This window comes from Phyllostomus hastatus, unplaced genomic scaffold (genome assembly GCF_019186645.2).
Source record: "Phyllostomus hastatus isolate PE091 unplaced genomic scaffold, TTU_PhHast_1.1 phas_contig_62, whole genome shotgun sequence".
Lineage (NCBI taxonomy): Eukaryota > Metazoa > Chordata > Mammalia > Chiroptera > Phyllostomidae > Phyllostomus > Phyllostomus hastatus.
In genome coordinates this window covers 99,048-113,556 of record NW_025333921.1, presented here as the reverse complement: position 1 = coordinate 113,556, position 14,509 = coordinate 99,048, and the positions used below count along the sequence as shown (strand labels likewise).

Sequence of the window (14,509 nt, the reverse complement as noted above, 5' to 3'; positions counted from 1 at the left end):
GGTTGTCAGACTTCCATACAGTTTGATTTTCTGATAGTTCTGGTTGTTTTTTGTTTTTAAGTTGGTTGTTAATCCTTTTTTTGGTTATGCAAGGAAGCAAAGCATATCTACCTACAACTCCATCTTGGCCTGATCCAATACTAGTTTTTTTGTACATCATTTTTAAATGCGCTGGATGGAGGTAGACAAAGGGAGAAAAAATTGAGACAGCTATAATAGCAAGAAACAATAAAATGCAAAAAACCCCCCACAAACTTTGCAATAAAAAATACTGATAGTGTCGCGGTTCGATTCCCAGTGAGGGTACATGCCTGGGTTGCAGGCCATGAACCTCCAGCAACCACACATTGATGTTTCTCTCTTTCTCTTTCTCCCTCCCTTCCCTCTCTAAAAATAAATAAATAAAATTTAGAAAAAAAAAAGAAAAAAATACTGATAGAAATTTAACTTAAACTTATTAAAGTTATCAGTAAAATTTATATTAAATGCCATCATAGTATCATTCAAATTAAATAGTGATTAATTTCTTCTATGTCTCTTAAGTTTGATTTTATATAATGGTATTTATCTTTAAAAGCATCCACTCAGTCTAGGACCAATAGTGCAAAACATGAAATAGAATGTTACTTTTTTCATTATTAATAAAGTTAACTTTATTTAATGAAAAACTTAAAACTAATCTTTTAATAAGTTACAGGATTTCTGTTTAAAGAAGGTTTTGCCAGTTTATAAAAGTAATACATGTGTATTTTGGACAATTGAGAGAATAAAGAAATATATAAAAAAGAAAATCCACTGCTATTCACATAAGCAATTTATATATACATTTTTAAATATGTAATTATGCTTATAGAATATAAATAGTTTTGTTACCAGCATTTTTTCCATTTACTCTGTAAATGAAATTTGAAATGCTAATGACCAGGTGAGATCATCAGTATAAGTTCTGGGTTTTACAACTGGAGTAATTGAAGCAGGCTAGTTAATTAGACTTTAAATATTTTATATCTTTGTAGCTGGCTGAGACTTATTTTCTGTTTTAGTGTATTTGATTCTTTTGTAAGTTTCAAAATTACCTAACCATGTTAGAATGCTTATTTGTTTGAAGGGGAATGACAATGAATGAAATTTAAGAATTGTAAGTGGAAGTCTTTCCATAGACAAGTAAATGTAAGTGCTAAATAGGAGACCACATCCAACTCTTCTAATATACTAAAGTTTAGAGAATAAGAGGCGAAATTTAATTCATATGACAGTAGTTATTGAGTGCTATATATTACGATTTTTTAGCACTTATATGTAATATATTTAACTGTATTTAATAGTTTCATTGTATATGTCCAAATTAAAATAAGGAATAGAGTTAAAATTTTTGGCCTAGTTTTAAAATTATTTTTCTTATTCTTAAACATAGGTATTTCTTTAATTTTAGAGAATTTGAACTTTAATGAACCATCTTCTTGAAAAATAGTTTACTTTAGGTGTGAAACTAATGGATCAGTCATAGTTAACACATTGACTTATACAAAGCAAAGTATAGTTGGATGGTATAGAATGAAAATTAGTTAAGATACTAATATACTCAAAGTAACTGCTGTAGAATATGTATGTAGATTAAATGAACTTGAGTATTTTTTAGATTTAAGATTCTTTTGTTACTTTAGTTTTGTTTTTGTGTTGTTTTACTATCTGGGAGAAGGGTGAAATAATATAAAAGCCCACAGAATTTTCATTAAGGTATTATTTTCTTTTTCTAGCTTAAAGCAATAAATGTAGATCTTCAAAGTGATGCTGCTCTGCAGGTGGACATTTCTGATGCTCTTAGTGAGAGAGATAAAGTAAAATTCACTGTTCACACAAAGGTAAATGTGATTTTGTACTTGTACATTGCAGCTAGCTGTTGTGCTAATGTTACATATGTAATAATGTATTGATTAGAAGTTTGGTTTTGGACATAATTAGAAAGAAGTTTTTTTTAGTTCATAACTCACTGCTGCTATTTTAACAAAAATAGTTTTAGGGAAATGTACCTTTTTAAGGATTTTAACATTAAGAATGAATCATAAAAAAAGAATGAAATCTTACCATATGCGACAGCATGGGCGGACCTAGAGGATATTATGCTAAGTGAAGTAAGTCTGTCAGAGAAGGACAAGTACCGTGTGATTTCACTCATATGTGTAATCCAAAGAACAAAGTAAACAAGCAAAATTGAAAGAGAATCTTAGACAAAGAACAGGCAGGCTGATGGTTGCCAGAGGGGAAGGGGGTTGAAGGACTGGGTGAAAAGGTGAAGGGATTGCAGAGTACAAATTGGTGGCTACAGAATAGTTACAGGGATGTAAAATACAGCATAGAGAATATAGCCAATAATATTGTAGCAACTATGTGTAGTGCCAGGTGGGCACTGGAAATATGGGGTTGGGGGGACACTATAAAGACTATGATTGTCTAACCATATGCTGAACACCTGAAGCTGATACAAAATAATACTGAATGAAACAGTAATTGAAAAATAAAATTTAAAGTTCTTTTCAAGAAGAAAAAGAGACACAAAGTGTCTACTGTATGCTAGGAATATTTAGTGCATAGCACTAACAAAATGCACTATATACATTGCACGAGTAGTCAAAACTTAAGCAACTCACTGCAATAAGCAGACAGACATACACACTTAAGAAATGCTGCCTTTTTTCTCCCTAAAAGGTACTACAACATTTCTAAGATGTTTAACTGGTTGCAACCTTGCATTGTATTTAATACATTTAAGAATTGCTGAGGAGTTTTTCTCTTAGGATTTCAAACACCTTACCTTTTTCTCAACATTATGTGTACAGATTGTGTTTGTGGAGAAAACTAAAACATACATGTCTGTATCTAATTAGAATTGTTTTAGTTTCCCAGACTATTAAAAGTGACTTATAACATGAGTAGTTGAAAGAAACAAAACAAAACAATAGCATTTGCAGAGAGATGGAGCTTGGAGTAAAATTCTAAGTGTTTGAATATGTTGCTACAGCATGTATTATGCCAATAAACTTTCTGCTGTAAGGAAACAGGTCTCCATTCTCACTAACATTTACTAGAGTCTGTGATGGTTAAAGGGTCGACATGATGTTTTCTGCACCAGTCTATACTTCCCGTGAAAAGGTGTGTTCTTCTGAACATGGTATATTCACTTCCCTTCTTTTGGCAGCTGATTGTGAAGAGGGAGAAGATTATGTAAAGATATTACTATAGGTGAGGAGTCATCAAATTAGGGTCCTCAGGCCAAATCCAGCTGCCTCCTGTTTTTTTAAATAAAGTTTTATTGGAACACACATGCATAATACAGATTTAATTTTCTCTAGACTTTTATTAATATGTTTTATCACTGTTTTCAATTTTGTTGTGTTCCTTCAGTTAATCAAATGACTGTCTTACAAATTATTTTCACTTTACATTTCAGCTTTCAGACACATCTTCAGATTGCAGATCTATTTTCCTTTGAGTAGTTGAGTTTGATATATATTAATAGAATAACCTTTAAGTAATGATGAAATGTTTATTAAAAGCTTTTTAGTATAATTTTAATTTTTATTCACAAGCATTTCTATCTTTGCAGAGTTCATTGCCAAATTTTAAACAAAATGAGTTTTCTGTTGTTCGACAACATGAGGAGTTTATCTGGCTTCATGATTCCTTTGTTGAAAATGAAGACTATGCTGGTTACATTGTAAGTGTTGAGGTTCTATTTTATCCCATTTTTAGGCACTTCATAGATACTTCATGTTGAAATCTTTGTTAGCATTTTTAATGAACTCGTGTAATTTTCAAAAATTGCTGGTTGAGATAATTGGCTACCACCTTTAATTTCGAATTGCCTTGTTTGGGGGTGTGAAGTGTGGATATGTTATACTCCCTCCTTTAAAGTTAAATTCTTACTGTGTATTAGAGTTGTAACAGGTTTATCTTGGGGATTAAAGGGATGTTACAAACCACACTGGATTTGAACCCTCAGGTACATAGATTAAATTTAGAGGTGGAGGGCTGTTTAAGAGGTTATTTCATCTAAATATGTACCAGACGTTGTGCCCCAGCTATCATCTCAGCTGTTGACCACATTTGGATTTCATGAAATCATCCTAACCTGATTCCATCTCCATCCTGTGGCCACTCCTTCTCAGTCATTTGCTTCTCTTTCTGCAAATAGTGGAAAATTGGTAGTGCATTTTCGTTTTTATACAATCATCAGTTTATATAAAGGATACAACTCTTCAGAAACAACCAAATGGAAGAGATGCATGGGACAAAGTGTGGGGAGGGGGCAGGGCACAGAGCTTTCAGGCCCTCGCCAGGTGCCCCTCCTTCCCCCTTCCCAGCATGTCAGTTGTGTTCACCAACCTAGAAACTCCTTTTTCTCTCCCTGTGTTAGCTCTTTTTTTTCCCTCATCTTCTTGACTGATGGCATTTTCTTACTACTTTCTCCTTCTGTAGACTAAACACTCCTCAAAGATCAAGACCATGTCTTAATTATCTTTATGTGCTCTTTGCTCAGTCAGCATCATGCCTGATGCATAAAAGATGCCATGTGCAGGCCTCAACAGTGTGTGCCAGACTATACTTGATGTTTCTTGTTGTTTTCCTTGGTATAACCTTTTTCTTACAGTCATTTCTATTTAATCTTTCCCCTGCCTAACTTTTCTTCCTTTTTTCTTACCTGCTGTCTTTAATTTTCATCATTTCCTCTTAATAGTTCTTACTTGTAGGCTCTTGCTCCTAAGTTAACTTTTTTCTTATATCCTTTCTTGAATGATATTTCTCTTACAGACTTTTTTTAATGTAAGTGCTTATTTATCCCCTTACTGTGGGTGAATAGAATGGAATAAGTAAGTAATCTGTGTCTTGTTCTTTTCCTGTTTTTAAGCCAGTACTTTCTGCTTCTGGTACACTCCTCCAGTCTAGGAACCCTTTTTAACATTCCTCGCTTGATCTTGTTGTTAGCACTCATTAACTAAAAAATAATAATAAAACACAGAGTAGCATAAAGGCACTATGAATTCATTAATTTAAAAAATACATTTGTGCCCTGGCTGGTATGGCTCAGTGGGTTGAGTGCTGGCCTGTGAACTGAAAGGTTGCCAGTTCGATTCCCAGTGAGTTTGTGGGCCAGGTCCCTGGTTGGGGGCATGAGAGAAGCAGCCAATTAATGTATCTCTCACGCATCGATGTTTCTCTCCCTCTCTCCCTTCCCCTTTCTCTAAAAATAAGTAAATAAAATACTTTTCAAAAATTTGTATTTAATCATACCATTTATATACTTTTGACAACGGTGTGCATATTTGCTGTACATATTTATTTAGTGTGTAGTCAGAGCTTAATGTGCATATACATTTGAGGACTATAAGTTGCTATATAGGAATCTGCAGATTAAAGTTTAGGAACTAATATTCTAATACTAGAAAATAGTGGTCTGCTATTTTTCTTTTTGGTATGAACAATATCAAGGATTTTAATTTCTAAACCTAATCAGATTCTCAACCTGACTTGGAATTTTACTGGTGCCCAGTTCTCATTCACAAAGTCTTTTATGGTGGCTGTAGTACAGTTACTGCAAGAAATAAAAGTCTGTAAGATTAGTGATTTGGTTCTCTTATCATAGATCCCCCCAGCACCACCAAGACCTGATTTTGATGCTTCAAGGGAAAAATTACAGAAGCTTGGAGAAGGAGAAGGGTCCATGACAAAGGAAGAATTCACAAAGATGAAACAGGAACTGGAAGCGTATGTGATTTTTGTTAATTGTGCTTGTTTATGCCCCCCCCCCCTTTTTTTTTTGCTCTCCAATATCCCATCATTTTAATCATTTCACCACAATGACCCTTCCTGGAAGGTGCAAATTTAAGTCACACAACCAGTGTTAATGATCATGATCAGAGCCTACAGGAAAATTATAGAATAATCATCTTCATTGTAAAATTCTTAAAATTAATGTTTTAAATAGACTCTGAAAATTGGTTATGGAGGACTCAAAAGTTTATTAAAACAATAGTAGAAAAGGAAATAATGGCTTTTTAAAGCAGAATAAATTGTTTTTTTTTTATTTACAAGGCCTTACTCGTTAGCAACCTGGTGATCTTCTCTCAATGTGTGCATACTGCCAGATCTTCTGTTTCTCATAGAAGTATGTGATGAGCAACTCTGCCTATATCCTGTTTTCTTTTTCTTTTTTTTTTTAAGAGAGAGAAAGAGTGTGTGTGTGTTTTGTGTATGTGAGTGAGAGGGAGAGATTGATTTCCCCCCTCTTTTCTCTTCCTATAGCTTCTGGCTGAAGGGAAGAGAATAGATTTAAAATGTTTTTTATTATATGATAATTAGTTGCATATATACTAGAAATGTACTAAATCTTTGAAAAGTTGAGACAATTCAATTTCATTTTTAGCATATTTGCTGAAAATACAGAATGTTTTCCCCTTTTATTAAACATTTAATTTTGGAATTGCTATATATTGTTTTTCTATATTTTGAGACTTAAACAAGGAAATAATTTTCCTTGCATTGTCATCACCCCCTTCACTCTTTTTCTAGTCATTTGTCCCCTTCACGCTTTTTCTTTCTCCTCTTCCACTTAGTTTCAGTTTTTAAGCATATATTCACCCTGCTGCTAGACTCCTCTTCAGAATGCTAAACTCTCTTGACCAGATAAATTAGCAAAGTAGGTCTTCTTTGTCAAAGAGTAAGGTGACAGATATTTTAAGAATTCTGTCAATGCTGGGTGCAAGCAGTAGTCTGATAGCCCATACTTACTTTTATAGTTTGTAAGGCTGCAAATTAGCAGAGCACATTAATATTGAAGAATCTGTGGTTTTCCAGTGGCCCTGATCATGATTCTTTTGTGGTCTGGTTAGGGGTTGGATAACAGAGAACCTTGGGTTTATTCTACTGCTACCTCCATCCTCTGCATCCTTCTTTTTTGTCTTCACTGAATGACTACCCTCACAGAGATCAAACTTCTCCCAACATTGGTCCTGCTGGTTTGCTGGTATGTAAAACTTATCCTCCTTGCACGTAGTTGAAGCAAGAATATTGGGCCTTTTCCTTGAGTGGTGTTTGTTTGTTTTCAAACTGACATGTATTACTGCAGGATCGCTGTGATTCACTGATATTAAAATATTTTAAACACAATGCTCTGATGTAATGGCAAATATTAGTCTCTTTGTGGTGTGTTTTTTTTTTCTTGTGTTTCTGGGTCATTAGATGAAAATATTTGTTACTGTTGAAAATACGCTTATCTAGGTTTTGGTTTTGATATTTTTTTATATGAAGGTGTTTATAAGAAATTGAATCGTTAAGGTTGTACCCAGTAATTTGTTGTATACTTTCTCTGAAGCTGAAATCAGACATCCCTGTAGTTACCTTTAAAATGAACTTGCATAGAAAGAAAGATTCATAAAACCAAAAATATTAACATTTAAATGTAATAAATACTATTAACTAGCATGAAGCCTTTTTCAGAGCTGGATTTTACATATTTTATTAACAGTCCAACTAAAACCTTTGTTCACCTGGATTATATTTTTATATCTCTAATTTTGCATTTAGAATTCAGAGTATTTGCTGAAAATATTGTTGCAGATGCTTTTCTAGTTGATGTAGTATTTTACCTTTAATTTTGTGTATTGTTTCCAGTGAATATTTGGCCATATTCAAGAAAACTGTTGCAATGCATGAAGTATTCCTGTGTCGTGTGGCAGCACATCCTATTTTAAGAAAAGATTTAAATTTCCATGTCTTCTTGGAATATAATCAAGATGTGAGTATTGAATTGATTAAAAGTACTATTTTAAAGAGGCATTGGAAAAGGCAGGGAGTAGTTAGAAAAGGCTTAAGGCTAAGGCCTTCTCTTACAATTTCTTACTTTTTAAGGCAGTTTAAAATGATACTTTTTCAGTGGCAGCATATTATTTTAGTAGAACTTGAGTAGATTAAATGAAAAAATGACAGTACTCCATGTCACTGCATGGGACATTGGTTTTCATCCTGAATTATGAACTTCTTAAGAAGTAGGGTTAGCCCTGGCCCTGGCTTTTGCGGCTCAGTGCATTGAGTGCTGACCTGTGAACCAAAAGGTTGCCCCTTTGATTCCCAGTCAGGGCACATGCCTGGGTCGTGGGCCAGGTCTGCAGTTGGGGGAATGCGAGAGACAATAGATCAATGTATGTATCACACATTGATGTTTCTCTACACCTCCCCCTCCTTTCCCCTCTCTCTAAAAGTAAATAAGTAAAAACTTTAAAAAAAAAAAAAAAGACAAGAAAAGAAATAAGGTTAGCCCTGGCTGGTATGGCTCAGTGGATTGAGTGTCAGCCTGCGAACCAAAAGATTGCCAGTTTAATTCCCAGTCAGGGCACATGCCTAGGTTGCAGGCCAGGTTCCCAGTTGGGAGCATATGAGAGGCAGCTGATTGGTGTGTCTCTCATACATCGATGTTTCTCTCCTTCTTTTTCTCCCTCCCTTCCCTGCTCTCTAAATAAAAATTTAAAAATCTAAAAAAAAGAAACAGGGTTATAGCCCTGACTGGATGGTTCAGTTGGTACATCAAAAGGTTGCAGGTTCAATCCCCAGTCAGGGCACATATGGGAGGAAACCAATCGATGTTTTTGTCTCACACATTAATGTTTCTCTCTCTAAAATCAAGAAACATATCCTCAGGTAAGGATTTTTTTAAAGGCAACATTTAAAAAAAGAAAGAAAGAAATAGGGTTATAAAATTGATTAATGTTTCAGCTATGGTTGGTGTGGCTCAGTGGATTGAGCATCAACCTGTAAACCAAAAAGTCACTAGTTTGATTCCTAGTCAGGTCACATTGCCTGGGTTGCAGGCCAGATCCCTAGTTGGGGACAAACTGGGGAGCTGTGAGAGGCAACTGATCAATGTTTCCCTCACACATTGATGCTTCTCTCCCTCTCTTTCTCCCTCCTTTCCTCTCTCTCTAAAAATAAGTAAAATCTTTTTAAAAATCTAGATTATTTTTGGTTTAATCATTGACTCTTGATTTGTTTAATTGATCTTCAGTGCTAATCACTCTTAATCCTTCCCATTCTAAAAACAGTGATAGTGCAGAAAAAGAGATTGAGATGGTTGAGCTTTAAAGATTTCTTTTTTCATCATGCTGGAAAAAGAAGTTTCCAGTGGGTGGGTGATACAGATCTTGGGGTCTATCTTTGAATGACAACATTAACTCATAATATTAGCAGAAAACAAATGTAGCATACTGCTTTTTTGCTTACAAGTCAACATCAAGATCAAAAAACTTTTTGTATATAAATTTGCTCTTCTAGTTTGGTTGCATCAGATATGACAATAACATGGCCTAAGCCTAGCTAGCAGTAGAGAAAATGGATTTTTTAACAGGGTTTCACGTAACTCAGGGTCACATAAGTATAGCAGTTTAAACATAGGTATTTTCACAAGCATAAATGTGATATGTGATACTGTCATGTGGTCTTTTATAAATAGAAATTATAAAGAATGCTAGCTATATTGTAAATTGTAAGAAGCTAAAAATGATTCATAGTAGAATTGCTAAACCTATGTAAAGAACACATGATAGGATGTTGTCATCACTTTTGTATCTTTATGAGTTTGTTTTTTCTGGACCTTATTTATTTCTTTGCAGGACCTTATTTATTGGCCTTAGTATAGTAATTTGGTGGATTGTATAGGCGTAAAATGAGGCATGGATGCATTAGTACAAGGCCACTTGAGCCAGGGAAGCAGCAGCCTTATGTTCCAGGTTCTCTGTCCTGTTGCCACAGCCTTAGGACTATCTGAAATTATGTATCTATACTTTTAAACTTTGTTTATATGTAGGCTCTCTGAAAGTAAGACTTTAATTTTTCACCACTTTATCCTCACTATTTTAGAATAGTGCCTAGCAATTAAGGTGCAATAGAAACATTTGTTAAAATAGTGAAAGATTATTAAATGTTTAGATCAGCTGTGTAAGTAGCTTTCAGAACTCTTAGGATTTCATAAATTTTCTCCCACCAAAGTAGATTTTTTTTCATTGATGGTACACTTCTTTTTTATGGTATTGTCATATCATTATGACATTTTTATTTTTCATTTTTAAATCATCTTTACTTTTCAGTTACAGTTGACATACATTATTATATTAGTTTTAGGTGTACACCCCAGTGATTGGACATTACATAACTTATTAAGTGATAATCCTGATAAATCTCAAGCTCCTTTGACACCATATGTAGTTATTAGAATATTACTGACTATATTCCCTATGCTGTACTTTACATCCCCATGACTGTTCTGTAACCACCAATTTGTACTTTTTAATCCCTTCACCTTTTCCACCCACCCTCTCACCCCTCCCCCATCTGGCAAATATCAAAATGTTCTGTGTTTCTATGAGTCTGTTTCTGTTCTGCTTGTTCATTTATTTTGTTTTTTTAGATTCAGTTATTGATAGATAATATATTTATTGCCATTTTATTGTTCATATTTTTATCTTTTTTGGCGGTACCAAATTACTTTATTTGAAGGAATGGTACAAATGAAAGACATAAGTGGATGATTTTGTACAAGTTATAGAAAAGGTAAAGGTAACTCCAACATGTATGCACTGCCCTGGTGACCAGGGAAGTCGCCCCATGGCTATGGGAAGCCAGCTTAAGGCTTAGCTTTCTTCACTGTCTCCCAGGGTGTGCTTGTCAAAGAGAGACTCTGCCCTGCCAGTTTTAGGAGCCCCTAACCTGCACAAGTTGGTTAAGTGGTCACCCATTTCTTTGATGGATTTCACCTGCTCATTCAGGTAGTGAGACTCAATGTAGTCACATAATGAGGGTGGCCAATTAGTGCAAGTCCAGTACTCACTGATTGACACTTTTTTCCAAGTGTAACACACACTCCGTTGCATTCAACCCATTCTCCCAGTCATCATAGCCTGGTTTCTTGATATCCTGAAGGAAGATTTCAACCACCTCGTTAGTTCCACAGCTTCATTAGTTTTTTAGCGTGTTCCCTCTCCTAATGAGATTGAACAAAATATTTGACAAAGTTTTTCAAAGCCACCTCATCATGGTTGAAGTAGTAACACATGGACAGGTGGATACAGGAAGAGTAGTGTTCCAAGTTGATCTGGTGGTTGATGGCAGCCTCCAAGTCCTGGTGTGATTCTGGCACACCTGTGAGGTGGACATAGTCGTCATGATGAGCGGTTGAAGAGAGGTGACTTCATGACACTGGAGCAGTGACAGGGGCCTTAGGGTGGTCTGAGGGCACTGTGAGGAGGTGGTAGAAGGATGGGTCTGGGTGGCTGGCTGGGATGGGGGTCAAGCACCTGGTTCCGTTCAGGTACTGTTGAAATAGGAAACCATGGCAACTCTTAGGGAAGACTATGTGATCTTTTTTTCTTCTTAAAGAAGACCCTTTAAAACATTTCTTGTGATACTGGTTTAGTGATGATGAACTCCTTTAGCGCCTTCTTGTCTGGGAAGCTCTTTATGTATCCTTCGATTCTAAATGATAGCTTTGCTGGGTAGAGTAATCTTGGTTGTAGGTCCTTGCTGTATTTTTTTTTTTTGAAGATTCTATTTATTTTTAGAGATGGAAAGGGAGGGAGGAAGAAAGGGAAATAAACTTGGATATGTGAGAGATACATTGACTGGTTGCCTCTGACACACCCCCAACCAGCGACCTGACCCGAAACCCAGGTATGTGTCCTGACTGGAAATCGAACTGGTGACCCTTTGGTTCGCAGGTTGGACGCACAATCACTGAGCTGCACCAGCCAGGGCTAGGTCCTTGCTCTTCATCACTTAGAATCTTTCGTGCCAATCCCTTTTGGCCTGCAAAGTTTCTCTTGGGAAATCATCTGACAGTCTATGGGGGGACTTCCTTTTAGGCAACTAACTGCTTTTCTCTTGCTGCTTTTAAGACTCTCTCTTTGTCTTTAACATTTGGTATTTTAATTATGTTGTGTCTTGGTGTGGGTCTGTTTGGGTTTATCTTGTTTGGGACTCTGTGCTTCCCAGGCCTATATGTCTATTTCCTTCACTACCAGGTTAGCAGTGTTTTCTGTCATTTTTACTTCAAATAGGTTTTCAATTCTTTTCTTTCTCTCTTTCCTTCTCATACCTCTATGATGTCAATATTGGTACACTTAATGTTATCCCAGAGGCCCCTTCAAGTTTCCTTATTTTTTTTTTTTGGATTCTTTTTTCTTTTTGCTGTCTGATTGGGTGTTTTCTGGTACCTCATCTTCCAAATCGCTGATTTGGTGCTCTGCTTCATTGTTGATCTCCTGTAATGTATTCTTAATTTCAGTTATTGTAGCCTTCATTCTGACTAGTTTTTTTTATGCTGTTGAAGTTCTCACTGAGTTCCTTGAGCATCCTTTTGAACTCTGTGTCAGGGCATTGCTTGCCTCCATTTTGTTTTGTCTTTTTCTGAAGATTTCTCCTGTTCTTCCATTGGGTTATGTTTCTTTGTCTCCCTGTTTTAGCCGCCTCCCTATTTCTGTGTGTTAGGTAGAGGTGTCACATCTCCTGGTCTTGGTGCTATGGCCTTATGTAGTAGGTGTCCTGGGGGCCCAGTGGTCCAGTCTCTTTGGTCGCCTGAGCCAGGTGTTCCACATGTATCTCTGGTGTGGGTTATGCGTGCCCTCCTCTCGTAGTTAAGCCTTGATGGTTGTTTGGAGGCCTTGACCGTCAAGCTGACTGGTTGTGAGGACTGATGGTGACCACAATGGAGGAGCTATTGTATGGGAGGTGACCCTCCTTAGCAGGATTTGCTTTAGCAGGGCTTTAGTGCCTGCCAAGTCTGCTCTTTGAGTGTGTCGTTTGTGGAGGTGGTTGGTACTCTGGTGTGGCCAGAAGATGACCACTAAGTGTATTGGTTCTGGGGCCTCTTGGAAGGTGCAAGCCAAGATCAGCTGCTGTTTGTGCTCTGCCTGGGCCACCTGGTATGAGCTACAAAGTAATCTGCAGATAGTGGCCACTTGTCCTGAGTTTGGAGGTGCTTAGGAGAGGTAAAGCTGTGAACCAAGTTCAGCTGCCCCTAGTTCTGAGCTTGGGGCTGCTTAGCAAAAGGTATGGGGCATGCTTAGCAAGACGTATGAGGCCAGGTGCTGCTTGTTTGGTGTTCATGAACCCTTGAGAGATTTTTGGAAAGTCCACATCATGAGCCAAGACATATCATTTATATGGAAAACCACTGGAAGCAACTTGAGTGGTCCCACAAGTTGGATGGGGTCGGCCCTCAGGGAATCAATCACCAGGGCCCTATGAAGAGTGTTGGCCAGGTTGATGGAAACCCAGATATACTGCCAGCTTTCATCTGCAGGGGAAGGGCTCAGCAAAGGAACAGTGGCTTCTGCCAGTGCTTCTATCGGGGAGAAAGCTGTCCCTCCACCTCTTGACCTAAAGCCAGACATTTTAGTTCTTCCCTATATCTTCCTGGTGCCTTGCAATCTGCTGCTCCAGCACTGGAGCTCACAGAATAAGTCTGTGCGTGGGCCCTTTTTAAGAGGAACACATGGGACTCCAGAAGCTATCTGTCTTACCCTCCATCTCTGCTGGTTTTTACAGCCAGAAGTTACGGGGAATTCTCTTTGGGGCACTGGACACTTGGCATGGGGCTGGAACTAATAGCTCCTCAGGGGTGTCTCTGCGGTCAAGATATCCCTCTCAATTTTTATGCACCCTGTGGAAACAGTCCGTTTTGTGTCTCCATCCCTCCTACTAGTCTCTACATGGCTTCTTTTGTATATCCTTAGTTATAGGACTTCTCTTCTGCTAGACTTCAGGTGGTTCCCAATGATGGTTCTGTGTTTGTAATTTTGCAGTGATTATGGGAGAAAGTGAGTATAGTGTTTACTTGCTCTATTTTTCTTTCCTACAAACAAATATGTGCTTAGTAAAGATGATGATGCATTATAATAACCCTTTTAATATCAGTAAATGGTGTTTTGGAGAAAGCCTAAAAAGATGGACTGGAAAATTCTTTAACTAATAGCAAGTGTATTAATAGGTTGTAGATTATAGGCTCCAAAATAAAAGGTTTTTCTAAATCTTGTTTCTAATGTTGTTTCTCAGATCTTTATTCAGTTCAGTGGTGCTGGAAAAGAAATCTATGCTGTTCTGTTATCTGTGTTTCAGAGGGTCATGGGACTGATGGGCTACTGAAGTACAGCCAGGGTTTCTTGAAATCTAAAAAGGCCATGGGGCATCTGCGAGGTCTGGAAAAACTTGTTTCAGCATTTAGTTGTATGAGGAGTGGTAATTGCTGTGACCGGATTGCATGTAGGATTGCTTTGCTTGTGCAGCTGTGCATCTTCTGTTTCTAGTAGATACAGTTTGAGTCTGCCTAATAGTAGATTAAGTATTTAACCTATTTAACATCCCAACCTCCATTACATTCTTGCTAACTCCTCAGTGGTCACTCCCAGGACCTTGCCTTTTGAGTCCTTAAACCCTAATACTATGGATTCCAAACATAGCCTCTGTCCTA

The 14,509-nt window shown here is 36.9% G+C and overlaps 1 protein-coding gene and 1 pseudogene across 1 annotated transcript in view; one reads left to right on the top strand and one right to left on the bottom strand.

Moving 5' to 3' along the window:
• SNX6 (sorting nexin 6) overlaps window positions 1-14,509 on the top strand; it is a 61,920-nt gene that overhangs the window by 11,905 nt on the left and 35,506 nt on the right. Inside the window, exons 3-6 of the mRNA XM_045848547.1 lie at window positions 1,758-1,862; window positions 3,605-3,715; window positions 5,642-5,763; window positions 7,669-7,792. Coding sequence (XP_045704503.1) covers window positions 1,758-1,862; window positions 3,605-3,715; window positions 5,642-5,763; window positions 7,669-7,792 — 462 coding nt within the window. The remainder of the gene's footprint in view (window positions 1-1,757; window positions 1,863-3,604; window positions 3,716-5,641; window positions 5,764-7,668; window positions 7,793-14,509) is intronic.
• Window positions 10,677-11,377, bottom strand: LOC123825206 (annotated as a pseudogene).